We start from the raw sequence: 17,344 nt of genomic DNA, 5'->3' as shown, positions 1-17,344 counted from the left end.
AGCCGTATAGGCGAGTGATGCCAGCACAAGGCCAGGCACTCAGAGAAGACTATTAAATAGTAAACAAATAGACTACATAAGTAGTACACATAACAAGCTATACAATAGCAAACCAATCCTCCACGTAGAGTAGTACGCATACCCAGAAAAGGTATGAACTCTTGAGATTAAGCTCCTCATCAGATGAAAATAAAAGAACAAACTAGCTACGTAGCTGCAAAGACAATCCGGAGCTTAAAATAGTCAAATCCGGAGACAAACACTCTTGCAATAAGAACGAAGTAGTGCTTAATACTGCAACACCACAAAGTGCAACAACAGCGGGGGCAGGATTAAAATCCCAAAACCTAAAGATCCACAACTGTGGCTATATAAAAGAGAAGCAAAAAAGAAGCAAAATACCTGAAAAGGCCATACTACAAGTGAGCAGCCATGAGGCGTGGAATCGCTGAATCTGCATGGTTGTCAGATAAATGAACAAAGGTCATATCCTTCAAACCCTCCCAAATATTCTCGGGGAATTTCAACTCACGCAACCAAGCGTGTCTGCGAAGAGTAACAGACAAACAGAATTGGCTGTGTCCATCGCTTTTTAATATTAAACTTTGCATTCTCATAGCCACCTTGCGCAAGCTGAAAGAGGTCAGCCCTGACCCCTTCAGGAAGGGAAGGAAGCAGATGGTTGAAAGAGTCCCATAAAGCATATGAAGCCCTGCCTAAGACACAAGATGTGTTTAACAACCTTAAGGTCGAATTAGCTGAAGTAAAGATATCTCGGTCACACAGATCCAGCCACCAAGATTCTCTACCTGATGAAAGTAGAGGAGAAAAATCTGGATTCAGTGAAGCCGTATTAGCTTGTGCGATGTACCCTTTAGCAGTAGGGTATTGCGAAAGTCAGACAGGGTCATCCAGAGCAGGGCGATGGCGATGGGAAATGGCACGATCAACAGAGACTCTGGTAACTGGCCTCATCCACATTCCCAAAAGAATATCATATAGAGATTCTCCTAGGGCAGCAAAGGTTCAACACCTGTCACAACCTTATGAAGCAGGTCCAACAATGGATCGGATGACAAAGTCACCGAAGGTAGGTGTAATTTTAAGGCATCAGCAGCTCTCTTTAGAACTTCAGCAAAAGCTGCACAAGCCTCCGTAGCCATATGTGGCGGAGAAAGCCGATCAGAAACAGGAGAGGTTAGTAGACTACCATCCTCAGACAATGCAGCCCAAGAACCTTCCACAAGAGGGTGAACAAGACTAACCAAACAGTTGACGCCACCGGTGTCACCTTGCAATGCTGGAGAAACAGCAACAGAGCCCGCTCTGACTCCAGAATGCAAAGGAGAGTATTATCATACACCATGAGTGGCGCCTCTGGCATCGACCGATGTCGGGCATCGCCGTTTTTGACTCCAGCGCCGACTGACGATAGAGCTTTGACGTATAAACCTCCTGTACTTCAACCAATGCCACCGGCGTCACAACTGGAAGCGGCACCGGGCTGTGCTCCGACGCCGTGATGACCCCAGGCACAGAGTCGAGATCTTCGACCGGCACCAATGGCGAACCCGCCGGTGTGATTCCAGTCGGAGTACCCCCCACCTCCTTGGGGCCAGACAGCGCTCCAGGGAGAGGCATGGACTCAAAAATGGCATACAGAACATCATAGTATGCCTACATCTGGGTTAAAGTTGCCCCAGCTCCAGGATAAGGTGTGAGGCCTGGGGTCGACTCTTGTGTGATGTCCTCTGGTAAGGAACAGGAGGAACCAGCAGAGACCACGTCATGACACAGTGAGGCAGAAGGCCGCCAGGACCTCGATCCCTTACGACAGGATTTTCATAACTTGAGTGAGCGACGCTCATGGGAACGGCTCCTTGAACAACCCCGGGTAGGAACCTCAGAGCGGGAAGGAGACTGATGTCGCCTGGACTCCGATTGGACTGCCGCGCCGTCAACAGTTTCACTCGACTTTCCTGCAAAGACATAGGCCTCAGCTATTTACAGGCATAGCACTCCTCTGCGTCATGGTGCTCTACTGGTCAACACATGCATGAATGTTGATCCGTAGCTGACATCTGTTGAGCACAGGTCTCGTGCGACGTAAAACCCGAAGGCATAGGCACACTGTTCCCTGAAGCAAAAAGGCGTCGAAGTAGGCCAAAAATACAAAAGGCTGAGGAACCGCTTCTCTGGATCCGTGTTGCAGTGCAGAAAAGAAGAAACTGATGTCCGCTCACCGAGGGGGGACTTATATGGCACAGCTGACATCACATCCGGAGACGACGTCATTGCGGAGACGTACTACGCCATCCCCCGGGACTGCTGAAAACATTTCCACATCCGGTCTGACCCCTGGGGAGAATGCAAAAGTTAAGGAATCTGCGGCTAGATGTCTCCATCAGATACTAAATTTAGGGGCATTACAGGAGTGTGCAGGTTGGGATCAATGGGTCCCTTCCTGAGGATGAGCACACCCCCTTCTATGTCACCCTCCAGGGGGAGGGGTCATAAGCCTCCCTCTGAGTGGCTGGGTCCCCTCATCTTAAAGATGAAGGGGACTGAGATGTGTGCTTCACCTTGCCTCCTCCACCTGAGGGGTGGGGTTGGCAAAGGTGGGAACACCTCTCTTCCTAACTTGGTTTTCCTGCCGATTCTCCTGCCCAGAGTGAGGGTCAAAACCGGTGGGATCCAATTGCTGGGGGCAGCAAAAGGCAGGGTCAGCCAACAAAGGCAGCAGGCCTTTGAAGCTTCCCCTTTGTGGACCCAGCCCATCGTGGGTGATGAGGCATGACTCCTTTGACAAGAATGGGCTTTGTTTCTGGAGCCAGCGAGTGTACCCAGAGGTCCAGAAACCTGTCTGGTGGTGGCAGATGGCGGGTAGCCATTTGGGAACCATACCAGGGCTAGTCGTTTTTCAGGGGGCATCTCTAAGATGCTTTTTACATTAAATTCCACACCAGCATCAGTGTGGATTTAATGGGCTGAGATGTTTGCTACCAAACTTAACAGTTTTCAGTAAAGCCATTATGTGGAGTTCGTAATGACCAGCACCCACACCATATACTCATTATGACCTTACAGCACTTACAGTGCCCGATTCACAGAACTAACTTAGGACAAAATCCTAAACTTACTACCATTTTGGTATTCACAGAAGGCACTTACTCATTTTGGTATTCACAGAAGGCACTTACTCATTTCGGTATTCACAGAAGTTAGGACTCCTAACTTTAGGACTCCTAAATGCCTTCTGTGAATACCAAAAGTCTTAAAATTAGGATTTTTCTCAGTTTAGGAGTAGTAAAGTTAGGACTCCTAACTTTACTACTCCTAAACTGGGAAAAATCCTAACTTTACGACTTTAGGTATTCACAGAAGGCATTTAGGAGTCCTAAAGTTAGGAGTCCTAACTTTACTACTACTAAATTGAGAAAAATCCTTATTTTAAGACTTTCAGTATTCACAGAAGGCATTTAGGAGTCCTAAAGTTTAGAGTCCTAACTTTTCTACTCCTAAACTGAGAAAAATCCTAATTTTAAGACTTTCGGTATTCACAGAAGGCATTTAGGAGTCCTAAAGTTAGGAGTCCTAACTTCTGTGAATACCAAAAGAACAAGTTACTTACCTTCGGTAACGATTTTTCTGGTGGATACAGTATCTGCCTGTGGATTCCTCACCTTGTGAATATCCCCTGCGCCAGCATTCCACGGAACTTTTCTTCCCCAGCATTCCACGTCGACGTGGGCGACGTCACAATACATCGGCTCCGCACGCGACTCCGTACGACGTCATCGGAGCCATAAGAAGCCCACGTCGGCGTGGTGACGTCAGTTCCACCCATTTTTTCCGTGCCTTCGAGGCGAACAGGTGAACCAACGACAAACCCAAGTATACACAGTATATAGAAAACCAATACATATACATAGCATACAAAACAAGGGAATGCTAATCAAACAAGCATTACCTACAAATGTACAAGAGAAAATATAAGCATTTCAAACAAGACTAATTTCATGGTATACAAAAGGTGGACAACGGGGAGGCGGGTGGGTTGGTGAGGAATCCACAGGCAGATACTGTATCCACCAGAAAAATCGTTACCGAAGGTAAGTAACTTGTTCTTCTGATGGATACATCTGCCAGTGGATTCCTCACCTTGTGAATAGATTCCCACAGCAGTCCCCACTCCCGGAGGAGGGTGTCCACCTTTCTATACCAGAAAGTCCTGCAAGACAGAGCGCGCGAAGTGGCCCTCCCTCCTCATCTCAGAGTCCAAGCAATAATGCTTTGCGAAAGTATGGAGGGAGGCCCAAGTCGCGGCCTTACAAATATCTGCCACGGGAACACCCCGGGCCAGAGCAGATGTTGAAGACTTAGCTCTAGTAGAGTGAGCACGAATACCCTCAGGAGGAGTCTTACCAGCCAAGGCGTAGCAGATCTTGATGGTCAGTATTATCCATCTTGACAGCGTGCGCTTGTGCACCGCTTTACCTTTAGAACGACCAACGTAGCCAATAAAAAGCTGGTCATCAACACGAAAGTCCTTGGTCCTGTCCAAATAAAAACTCATAGCCCTCTTCGGGTCAAGGCGATGGAGTCTTTCCTCCTCTTTAGAAGGATGAGGGGGTGGATAAAAAACAGGGAGGGTAATAGACTGCCCCAAATGGAAAGGAGTAACAACTTTTGGCAGGAAAGCAGCCCTGGTCCTGAGAACCATCCTTTCAGCATGTAAGGTAAGAAAAGGAGGTTTGGAACTAAGAGCTTGAAGCTCACTTACCCTCCTTGCCGAGGTTATGGCTACAAGAAAAACCACCTTAAAGGACAACAGCCTCAAAGGACAATTATGAAGAGGCTCAAATGGGGACCCCATTAAAAAGGTTAAGACAAGATTAAGGTCCCACTGAGGCATTACAAATGGAGTAGGAGGAAACATGTTTGTAAGGCCCTTGATGAACCTCAGAACAACCGGAGATTTAAATAACGAAGGTTGATCTGGAAGGCACAGAAATGCCGATAAGGCCGAAAGGTAGCCCTTGACCGTGGCCACAGCACAGCCCTGCTGAGCCAAGGAAAGAGCAAACTGAAGCACATCAGAAAGATGAGCCTTTAAAGGGTCAATGGATCTCTCTCCACACCACTTTACAAACTTAGACCACCTGTAGGAGTATATGGACTTGGTGGAGTGTCGCCTGGCCGATAAAATAACGTCCACCACATCAGGTGGGAGAGAGAAGGAACTCAGGTTGCCCCGTTCAATCTCCAGGCATGAAGGTGTAAGCTCTGGAGGTGGGGGTGAAGAACCTGCCCCTCCGACTGCGAGAGGAGGTCTGCCCTCAGAGGGAGACGGAGCGGAGGGCACGAGGAGAGGTGGAGAAGATCTGTGTACCACACCCTTCTTGGCCAGTCCGGGGCGACCAAAATGACTTGGGCCCGGTCTTGGCGAATTTTCCTCAGAACCCGAGGAATCAAGGGTATGGGAGGAAACGCGTAAAGGAGTCGTGAACCCCAACTCAACTGAAACGCGTCCCCCAACGCCCCCTGCATCGGAAACTGGAGACTGCAGAATGACGGGCAGTGCGCGTTCTCTCGGGTGGCAAACAGGTCCACCCGAGGAGTCCCCCACGTCCGAAAGACGTGACGAACCACCTCCGGATGGAGCCTCCACTCGTGGTCGGCGGAGAACTGCCGACTGAGACTGTCCGCACGCACATTCAGCACCCCGGCCAGATGACTTGCCATCAGACAAATCTGATGGTCCTGAGCCCAGGACCACAGCCGCAGGGCCTCTCTGCAGAGACAAAGAGACCCTACTCCTCCCTGTTTGTTTATATACCACATCGCGGTCGTGTTGTCCGTCAGAACTTGAACTGACCGACCGCGAAGGGAAGGGAGAAAGGCCTTGAGTGCCAAACGAATCGCCCGCAACTCCAGAAGGTTGATATGAAACAACCTTTCCTCTGGAGACCAAAGACCCTTGATCTCCAGATCCCCCAGATGAGCTCCCCACCCTAGGGTGGAGGCATCCGTTATCACTGTGGCCACCGACGGAGGTAGATGGAAAGGCTTTCCTTGGGACAGATTGCCCTCCACGCTCCACCAAGACAGATCCGCTGCAGCTTCTCCGGAGATCTTGATCGACTCCCCGAGATCCCCGTTGTGCTGATACCACTGCTTGCGGAGGCACCACTGGAGCGCCCTCATGTGCCAGCGTGCATGGTTGACCAACAGAATGCAGGAAGCGAACAGACCGAGCAGGCGAAGGACCTTCAGAACTGGAACAACCGCTCCACTGTGGAATAAAGGGACCATCTCCTGAATGTCGAGAATCCTTTGAGGAGGAGGGAATGCCCGACACACAGTAGTGTCCAGTACTGCCCCTATAAACAGGTTGCGTTGAGAGGGCACCAGGTGAGACTTGGGCACATTGATCGAAAAACCCAAGTCGAATAACAGCTGAGTTGTCACCTGCAGATGACGCTGCACCATCTCCGGGGACTCTGCCTTCAGAAGCCAGTCGTCCAGGTAGGGGAAAACCGGAATCCCCGACCTCCTGAGATGAGCAGCCACCACTGCCATCACCTTTGTGAAGACTCGAGGTGCAGTAGTAAGACCAAACGGGAGGACCGCAAACTGATAATGTTGCGACGCAACCGTAAAACGGAGATACTTCCTGTGCGACTTCAGGATTGGGACATGGAAGTACGCGTCCTGCAAGTCGAGCGACACCATCCAGTCTCCTTGCTGCAACGCTTGAAGAACCTGCGCAAGGGTCAGCATCTTGAACTTCTCCTGTTTCAGGTAAAAATTCAAGATTCTGAGGTCCAGAATCGGACGCAATCTGCCGTCCTTCTTGGGGATCAGGAAATACCGGGAGTAGCATCCCTGACCCCTTTCCTGCTCCGGAACCACCTCTATTGCGCCCTTCTGAAACAAGGCCAGAACTTCTTTCTGCAGGAGAAGCAGGTGGTCCTCCGAGCAATAACCTTGGCAAGGAGGGTAAGGGGGAGGAAACTCCCGAAAGGGAAGGGCGTACCCAGTCTCTACGAGGTTCAAAACCCAAAGGTCGGTTGTAACAGATTTCCAACCCCGTAGAAAGTAGGACACCCGACCCCCCACAGGTCTTACATGATCCGGGATGGGGGATCTAGGGCTGCTTCCCTGAAGCCTCATTTGGAGCAGAGGAGGAGGAGGAAGAAGAGGGGTTACGACCAGAACCTCTCCGACCCCTTTGCTTCCCTCTATAGGAGCGATAGAGGGGATTCTGCTGCTGTTGTTGCTGCTGTTGTTGTGGCTGTCGGAAGGAGCGAAAGGATGACCTTCCGAATCCCCTAACCTTACGGAAAGTTGAACCTCTCACAGGAACCTGCAGACCCAAGGACTTCGCCGTTAACCTACTGTCCTTAAAACGTTGAAGAGCAGAATCTGCCTTCTCCCCAAACAACTTTTGTCCATCAAAGGGCAGATCCACCAGCGTGGCCTGGACATCCGCAGAAAACCCTGAGGAACGGAGCCAAGCTTGTCTCCTTGCGGCAATGGACGACCCCATAATTCTCGCCACAGAGTCCGCCGTATCCAGCCCAGACTGGATCACCTGCCTGGCAGCTGCCTGAGTGTCCGCCACAACCTCCATGAAGGACGACTTATCCCCCTCAGGTAACTTAGGGGCCAGAGTCTTTATAGAGTCCATCAGGGCATGAACATAACGCCCCAGCAAGCACGTAGCATTTGATGACTTCAATGCCATACTTCCTGAGGAGAAAGACTTTTTGGCCGCCTGATCAACTTTCTTCGACTCCCTATCAGCAGGAGATTGGGGGAAAGCACCCGAAGCATGTTTAGAACATGAAGCCTGCACCACTAGGCTCTCCGGAGAAGGATGCGTGGATAAAAAATCCGGGTCTCCTGGCGCAACCCTGTATCTCCTTGCCACCTGCCTGCAAACTGCTGGAGCTGACAGAGGCTTCTTCCACACCTCCAATACTGGTTCCAAGAGAGCCTCATTGAAAGGTAGCAAAGGCTCAGAAGCCGACGTCGGGGAGTGCAACACCTCTGTGAGCAGATTGGACTTGTATTCCACAGAGGGCAGCTGCAGATCTAACAACTCCGCGGCCTTCTTGATCACAACATGGTAGGGCGCCAATTCCTGTGGTGGAGAAGACCTTGCAGAAGCATGCTCCCACTCCGGGGTGGTATCCAAACCACTTGCCACCTCTATACCTCCAAACTCGTCCGAAGAAGAGTCGACCTCACCTTCTTCCACCTCAGCACGAAATCTTTCCTCCTCCAAAACCCTTTGGGCTTCACGCCTCGATCGATTCCGGGGAGCCGGCGTCGTCGACGTCGTACGCGGCGTCGGTGGAGCCAAAGGCATCGGCGTCGGAGGCGCTACAGGTGGAGTCGGCGGCGCCGGATGCGGCGTCGAAGGAGTCGGCCTCGGCGTCAAAGAAGGCTCCGAAGATTGACCATCCATCCGAGGTCGAGCCGGATTCCCAACCGGCGCCGGAAACTGCCAAGAAGGCGCCATCGGCATAAAAGGCATAAAAGGAGCCTGAGCATATTGCTGCGGCACTCCCAGAGAAAACGCCATCGGACCCACGGGACCTGCTGGTGCTCCGGATGGGAAGGATGCTCTCTGAAAAATGCCATACATGGCATTCAGAAATCCCGAAGGATCCGTACCTGGAGCCGGGAACTGGGGATAAGGAACTGCCCCTGTATCCTCCTGTGGAGCCACCGGCGTCGGCTCCTCCGAATCCTCCACCGGAACCACGGAGTCATCAGGCACCGGGACAGACTCTTCCTGCTCCTGCTCCACATCAGATTCCACCCGACCAGGAGTCGAAGCCTTGGACGGCGCCGGAGACGGCGTCGGGGAACGAGCCGGAGTCCGCTTCGGAGAGGGAGACTTCGAAGACTTATCCGGAGAAGGCGAAGGAGACAAGATCTTGCTCTGACGTCGACGAGGCGAAGCCGACCTCGACCTCTTAGACTTCGAGGACCGACGCCGAGAAGAATGCTTCCTCTTCTTATGGTGCTTCTTCGACTTCGACGACCTCGAAGTCGAAGACTCCCGCCTGGACTTCTCCTTTTTCCTCCCTCTCTTCTCCTCACCGATCTTCTTCATGAAGAGTTTGGTCTTCCTCTCCTTCAGTGCTTTAGGATTCATGCTCCTACAGCACCCGCACTCATCCACATCATGATCAGAAGAGAGACACCATAAACAATTCTGATGCGGATCCGTCATGGACATCAGGCCTCCGCACTCCCTACAGGGCTTAAAGCCCGACTTCCTCGTCGAAGACATTCCGATTTTAACAAGAATACACCACTAGATTACAAAGTATCTAGAGAGCACTGGGAAAAAACCGTTGCGCGTCGACGGCGCGGAAAAAAGGGAACTGACGTCACCACGCCGACGTGGGCTTCTTATGGCTCCGATGACGTCGTACGGAGTCGCGTGCGGAGCCGATGTATTGTGACGTCGCCCACGTCGACGTGGAATGCTGGGGAAGAAAAGTTCCGTGGAATGCTGGCGCAGGGGATATTCACAAGGTGAGGAATCCACTGGCAGATGTATCCATCAGAATGAGTAAGTGCCTTCTGTGAATACCAAAATGAGTAAGTGCCTTCTGTGAATACGAAAATGGTAGTAAGTTTAGGATTTTGTCTTAAGTTATTTCTGTGAATCGGGCCCACAGTGTCTAAGAATGGACTTAAACACTGTAGGGTTACACTGCTCATGTAACTGTACCCTCACCTGTGGTATAGTGTAGCATGCCAGAGGGGTGACTTACCTAAGCCGTAGGCAGTGGGTTGCAGGCATGGCACACAGGGATGTGTACCATGTTGACTCTTCACTTTCCTCTGCATCAAAACATGCAACATGCAACGGCAGTGTGTGGGTGTTAAAGGTGCAGGCTCTCTAAGGGTGGCACAATTGGTGCCGCAGCCCTTAGAGGCCTTCTCTGGTCACAGTGCCCTTGGTACCCATGATTTCCAAGAGACTTACCTATGGCCAGAGATGTGCCAATTGTGGGTATAGAGGTACAGTTTTGGGAAAGAGCACAGGCCCTGGAGACCCGATTGGCAGGGACCCAGATCACATAAGTCAAAGTGCATCAAATGTAAGGCAAAAAGTGGGTGGTAACCACGCAAAAAGAGACACTTTCCTACCCTTCCAGAGCTATTAATATAATTAGTGTTGTAATCATGACCACATCAGACAAGATTAAGATAGTGGCCACTGTATGTAAAATTAGCTGCCATGATCGCCTCAGTACATCAAGAAGTATCAGCAAAAGTAATGCAAAGAAAAGGCTTTGCCATTTTGGAATGCCTTTACGTTGGTCATAACAACAGCTCTGGCTTAAAATGCTCCTGATACCAAGGTAATATTAGTAATAAACCTCCCCAGCGCTGCATGATTTATCACTGAAATATCAGCTTAAAAAAGATTCTGGAAAATCGAACACCAGCTTATCAGTTCTAAAAATACACCATTTTTGTCTCTAAAACACACTTTTCAATTTTGCTATATATATATTCAGTCTCACAAAAAATTCTGATTTAGTAGGTGGGATGTACACACTAGAGCTACTAACAGACAGCTGGAGAGCTACCCTTAGCTCATGAGCTACTCGTTGGAGAAACATGATATAAACACATGCAGTAACAGGCTTCCCAATTGTTGAGTTTTCTTCACGTTGTGTGTTCCCATGGCTGAGAAGTTATAGCAGTAGGGTGGGCTGGATCAAAGAGAACTACCCAAATTGGGATAGATGGAAGAAATAAGATATATGTTTGTCAGCCTGTTTGTGTGTAATGGTGTACAGTGTCATTCCACCACAACTATGAGAAGAGTGTCTTACTCTTGGTACTGCAAGGTGTTTACTGTGACCCCATTGTTAGATAGGTGGTTTGTTTTGATCCTCTATAGTCTTGCGTAAAGTTTCTGTAAAGTTGAGGTGGTACAGTATTTTACCAGCTTAGATGTGGTAACCTGCCCATCTATTCGTTCTACTTTACAGCCTTTATTCAAACCATACAACGACCAGTGTTTTTCCAGAAATTAGGATGCAGCGCCCTCTCTGGGGATAGTGTTGCTTTACCCAGATCATTTAAAAAATCACAGAAGCCACTCTCACCTTTCTTTGTTTCCGTCATAGGCATTCAATAGCTAGTGATGGAAGTGACATGCTTCTCCATTACAGACAGCAATGTAGGCTTAGGTAGTATTAGACTCGGCAGCCAAGGTTGGTCAAGTAGTGTGAGCTGCAGAGACCCTGGCTGTAGCTGACAAATACAAAGGAGCAGATTTGGTAAGATTTTGTGGTGAGGTTGCGTCATTTTTGTGACGCAGTCCCGACGCAAAATCATCTTTTTTATTTACTAAGCCATGTAAAGGCACTATGTGTGGCCTAGTAAATACAAAGTATCAAAAGGTGGGAGCATAGTGCTGCCTTGTGTTGGGAAGGCATGCCATGGGTGGAGTATCAACCTTCCTATGCATCCACTCATGGATTTTGGCCCTTTCCCAGATTTTTAAAGACTTGCAAACCTGTAAATGTGTCAAAATGCTACACCTTCCCCAGTGAGGCATAACAAGGAGAAATATCTTTATTTTTCCTTGTTATTTCCTCTTTCACATAGAAACAGGAAAACTCCATCAAGGATTGTTTTTATACAGGAATATGTCCCTTCCTACCCCAAAACAATCCTGCCTGCAATTTAGAAACCCCTGCAGCAGGGTGCAAGGATGCCTGTCATGGCGTTAGGCAGCGCTCAGGGCGCTAGTGCTAGGAGGCAGCAGAAAGGTGCCATGTCTTAGTTGATATGGTGCATTTCTGCTGCCTCCCTTTTTACGCAAAGCAGCATAGCAACTTTGCTTGCTGCACTGCGTTGCATGAAAAATGTGTCATTCTGCCCCAAAGAATTGATAATGAGCTGTATGGGCAAAATAGTGGCTTTAAGATGTCAAGTGGAAAATTAGCTGATTATTCACATCAGACTTAAGTGAAAAAAAAATCCATGATGTGTACATCCTGCTGAGAACCTAGTCTGCCGTAATGTCCTGTGATGTTTTTGATTACCACCTACATTTCTCAGGATTGACTCGTCTGTTTAAGGTTAGGATTACTGACCCAAGGATAAACGCAGGAAAGACATATTTCTCTTATTCAGTAATTACAGTCCAATTGTTTATGGAGGTTTTACGACATATCTTTATTACTTAATTCTGTCTCTACACCTATGAAAGCGTGGGAAGAGTTGCATTTTCAATTTCATAGTCCTATGTTCTAATTTAATAGTGGTAGTTGAACACTGCATTTAATACAGGTAATGTTTTAACTTACCTGTGCTTTTCCCAGATTTGGGAGGCCCAACAATTGCGATCCTAATAGGCACTGATACTTTGGGTTTTGGTTGGTAGAGGTACTTCACTGGATTTCTCATAAATATGTCCCGATTTTCTTTGGTTGAAAAGAAATAAATGTACTGACGAAAGATCATAGGGAAACTGGGATTTTCAGGTGTCTGTAGTGTTTTGATAACATCTCCAACAGAGAGCTGATAAATATGAATATAGAAAAGAAAGTCGACACATCAATTATATTGAAAATGTTGGATGAGAATATTGTTATAAATATTAACATTCACCCTAGCCTCTTTTTAAGCACGTCATCACACCACTTTACTGATAACCACTTTTATTTGCAGCATTTTCTACAGAAATTTCCAATAAAAAGATTCCAAAAGCGTACCCAATCACAGACAGAGGACTGGTTAAGAAAATTCTAAGCAAAGAAGAATTCAATAGGGAAATGATGCTACCTTGTGTATTTGCTTCCATTTGATCATCCTGAGCATTGTCAAAGAAAACACATTTATCTTTTCGAATGCAAGAAATAGTTACCTACCTTCTTCACCCTTCGAGGGCGTCAAACTATTGTTATGTGCGCCTTATGAGGAGACATCTTGAGGGTATTAATGGCGCTGCTGCACCTATGTCCCTCATTTTCCTCAGATTTTCAAGTCGCAGTAAGACTCAGAAAATCAAGGGAATGCGAAGGGATGCAGGCGAGTTGTGAAGAATCTGGAGCAAGGTATGAATCAAAAACATAGCAAAGGAACTTAACAATCTCTTCTAAAGAATAACTCTACCTCTGCATTTTCTGCCACTTATCCCTTACCAATTCCCAACACATTAGGATACATTGATCTCGGACAGTCAAAATAAATGTAACCCAGAGACATGTTGGACCAGAGATGTTCCAAACTACATTTTAACACCAACACACAACCGTAGGCACTGTTGTTTAACAAATACATTCGCCAAGTAGCATATAGTAGCAGTCGCCATAATCCCATCAAAATGCACACCCCTCGGAAAGGGAGTAGTGGCGGAGTGCAGCACTCTATATAGTTGGGTGACTCCCGATCCAGGCACTTTGTTGGCTGCTTCCACATGATTACTATGGATTCATCTGTAGAAGGAAATTTCAACCAAGTACTTTCTTTCTTGTCACAATACAGTGAATCGAATAACTGACTCCTTGGCATAATCACCAAATATCGGCATCTGCTACTGGCAGCTACCAACCTAAATCAATGTTTATCTAATAAAAACATCTATGATATATAGAAGGGCCCCCAGAATGAGGGATGGTGTGCCTCATATTATTTCAAGAATATTGAGGAAAGAAATATTGTGAAGGTTAGTTTCTATATGTAAGCAAAGTTTTACTATATATAACTACACATATCCTTCACAATATATATATATCTTCAAAGTATGTAGCTGTGGAGCTCAGAATAGCAAATTTATACTAACTTATTTGCACTTACCTTCACAATATTTTGGCCCTCAAAACTTTTGACCTAACATTCTTTCCACACAGTATTTGTGTTTCTGACATTCTGTCAGTGATTTTGAAGGACAGACTGAGTTAAAGCATTCAATATCTATTAGATAAAACCTTTACTGTGCAGTAATTACTATACGGTACATTTACAACACAATAATTACAATGCATGGCACTTTGTACTGCAAGACGCTACAACGCAGTATTTTACTATATGAGATGCTACCATGGATTTAATGTATAAAGGTACGTTTAGGTAAGTGTATGAGTATATTTGGGTTTCTGAGTTGTTATCTATATATGGAAAAAAAAAAAAAGTAAAAAGGGAGGGTTGGAATGGCCTTACAGTCCATATATAAATATTTGGTTAATTTTTTTTTTATATGTAAAAAAGGGGAGGGGCAGGAGGTTTACTCCCAATAAGAAAAGTTAGGGATTATAATTTAAATAATATGTTGGAAAAAAATTGATTTTAATTCAATTTTGCATGCAAAAAAACGAGTGGTTGAGGAGTTTACCCCCACCACCCCAAAGCAAATCTAAGGATTAATACTTATAAGAGTAAACATTAATTTTAATTTAATATGGTAAAAAGTGTGGTTGGGTGGGTTTACTCCCGTAAATAAAAACCTGGGCTATGGGGTTATTATTTTTATATATAAAAAAGGGTGTCTGGGAAGGTGCCACCCCATAATCAAATATTATACTCACTATTTAAATAATAAATTTGCAAACATGAATTGTGATTATTATTTTTTTAAACAATATAGTTGTCTTATAGGTTACATGAATTATGTACTTAGCTGTAGGATGCTAGGGGCTTAGGGGTTGACTGTGGGTAGTTTTTTGCCTTTAGGTTAAGCCATTTGTTACTTTAACATAAATATTATTGAGTAGTATTCTTTAATGAATAGTATAGATTTAAATAATATCAGTCAGTCAGTCAGTCAGTCAAAGGCTTTATTTCGATAAAAACATATCATAAAAGCGTAGCAGTTAAAAATGGGATAAGTTAATTTCATTTAAAAAAGAAGAAACATATTTTTACAATAAAGTGCAAAAACAGATCATAAATAGTTATTTAAGAAAGAATTAAACAATTTCCTTAAGCCTTTTGCTTCTGATACGCCATGCCCAAGATAAGAATTTTGCAAGGGCACAAACGTATAATGGGCGAGCATCTGACATTAAAATACGGAGTGCCACAATATAGTGTCTAGTTCCCAAGGAGCGGCACAATTGCTTAAGCCATCTTTTCCTTGGGAGGGCGTACTCATGGCATTCGAATAAAAAGTGAGCCACAGACTCACGTCTGGATGTGCAAAAAGGGCAAAGATCGGAGGTCTGAGTGGGGGAATTCCATCGTGATGTAAAGCTGTAGAGCAGGAGGGTCCCAGTCCTAAACTTAAAATACAAAGCTCTATCAAAGGGGCTCTCGATGATGTCGAGATATAGTTCCCGGATTGGATGATCCTTAAAATTCAGGAAGTCCTCAGTAAGTCTCCCCAATGATGTGTTCGAGATCCGTTGAGACGCAATCCAGTTCCAAGAGCTTAAGCGTGTCTTTCGGAGGGGAAGATTTATTTTCCCATGCTGCATTTAGCCCCAGATTATGCAAAAGGGCCTTCATGTCACGCAACCATTTTATCCTATGCCATCCTGGGAGTGACATGATTTCCGAGAGACCTGTGGCATATTTGGCTAGTTCCGGGACCCGCCACAAGCGAGCCCATAGCAATAAAGGGCGAAGTTTCGCCAGATCACCGATGGGGCGACAACCAAGATCGAGCATTAGTGGAATCGTGGGGGTGCCTTGGGGAAGTGACATAATGACCCTAAAAAATTTCCTCTCTGCTCGTGATAAGTCGCCAGTGTCACAAAAACCCCAGAGCTCGGCACCATAAAGGGCAGAGCTGACTCCTCTTGCTGCATAAATGTCAATAACGGGGGCTATCGGTCTTATAGCACAGGAGCGCTGCTCCTTCACGAGAGCCCCTGTAACTCTTTTATGAGATAACAGCATCTTGCATAAATGGGGGCCCCACTGCATATTATGCGATAAGCGAATCCCTAAATAATCCAACACATCCACCCTCCCCAAAGGTTCATCATTCAATTTTGGGGGGCGTATGGGTTTTTTAGGGGGATTTAACACAAGATACTTTGTTTTATCTCTATTAATTACCAAACCCCGCTCTGTACAGAAGAGCTGGAAATTATTTAAGAGTTTTTGGAGGCCCATTGGGGTTTTGGAGAGCAAGAGTGTATCGTCCGCGAAGAGGAGGGTCGGGATACGTTCCCCCGCCAGGGATGGTTCGTCTGAAGGGTCTTTCAATAGATGCTCAACCACACCGTTGATATATAGCGAAAAAAGGGTGGGAGCTAGAACACATCCCTGGCGTACCCCTCTCTCTACCGGAATTCTGTTAGTTTTCTCACCATTCCTCCCCCACCTAACCTGGGCAAAAGTATTTGCATGCAGCCTTACCAATAACAGGAGCAAGTAGTTGGGCACCCCCATGGCAGCAAGGACTTTCCAAAGAGCCTCCCTAGGTACTAGGTCAAAGGCAGTCTTCAAGTCAATAAAGGCAAGGTAAAGACTGCCTTTGCCCAAGACCACCACCTTCCAATACACAAGCAACAATCTAAATGCTTGCTCGATTGTACCGGTGCCTGTTCTAAAACCGGCTTGGTAGTCGGAGAGGATGCCGTTTTCGTCGATCCATTGTAATAATCTGACCAACAACACCTTCCCGACCACCTTTTGTGTTATATCTAGCAGGCTTATGGGTCTGTAATTTGATGGGTCGTCCCTGGCCCCCTTTTTAAAGATGGGGACGACCTCCGCCCCTTTCCAGGATGCCGGAATTGGCGCTCCCCCACTGATGGCATTAAGCAGGCAGGTAATAAATTTCCCCCATTTTGGGATGTCTGCTCGCAACAGGTCCCCGGGTAAGCCGTCTGGGCCAGCTGCTTTTTGGGGCCTGATGGTAGTAATTGCATACTCCACTTCTTTGATCGAGAAGATGGAGTCAGCCACCCCATTATTTACTGGCAAAGCTATACATAGTGATCCAGTTGCTAGAGCATCACTCCTTGTTAGCAAATCCGGGGTTGCTGATGCCCCCTCCCTTATATGTTTTTCATTAGCAATGTCCATGGAGAGAGCATTAGGGATAGCACCTGATTGATTTGCATAAAGTTTAGAGAAGTGGTTGACCCAAACTTGGCTGGTGATATTGCATGTAATAAGGTCAGTATCGGGTCTATTTTTGGCTCTAATCCTGTCCCAAAAACGCATTGCGTCTTTCCCCAAACTTGCCTCTTTTAGAGAGCGCCAATATTCGATTTCCCATTCTTTTTTAGCACTTGCCAGGGTTTTCTTATAATTTATTCTAGCTCCCTGAATATCTCCTTGTGTTTTGCTTTTGACGGCCTTAATCAAAAGCGATTTGGCGTGCCTACAGGCAGATGTG

General features: G+C 46.7%; 1 protein-coding gene across 6 annotated transcripts in view; it reads right to left on the bottom strand.

Annotated features, from left to right (window-relative positions):
* Positions 1 to 17,344, bottom strand: part of AK9 (adenylate kinase 9) — a 1,219,082-nt gene that overhangs the window by 288,404 nt on the left and 913,334 nt on the right. For all 6 annotated transcript variants that reach the window (XM_085611347.1, XM_085611348.1, XM_085611351.1 and 3 more), the window contains one exon: positions 12,360 to 12,573. In XM_085611347.1, coding sequence (XP_085467473.1) covers positions 12,360 to 12,573 — 214 coding nt within the window. The remainder of the gene's footprint in view (positions 1 to 12,359; positions 12,574 to 17,344) is intronic.

The sequence above is a fragment of the Triturus cristatus genome, chromosome 6 (assembly GCF_964204655.1).
Source record: "Triturus cristatus chromosome 6, aTriCri1.1, whole genome shotgun sequence".
Taxonomy (NCBI): domain Eukaryota; kingdom Metazoa; phylum Chordata; class Amphibia; order Caudata; family Salamandridae; genus Triturus; species Triturus cristatus.
This window is presented reverse-complemented; position numbering and strand designations above follow the sequence as displayed.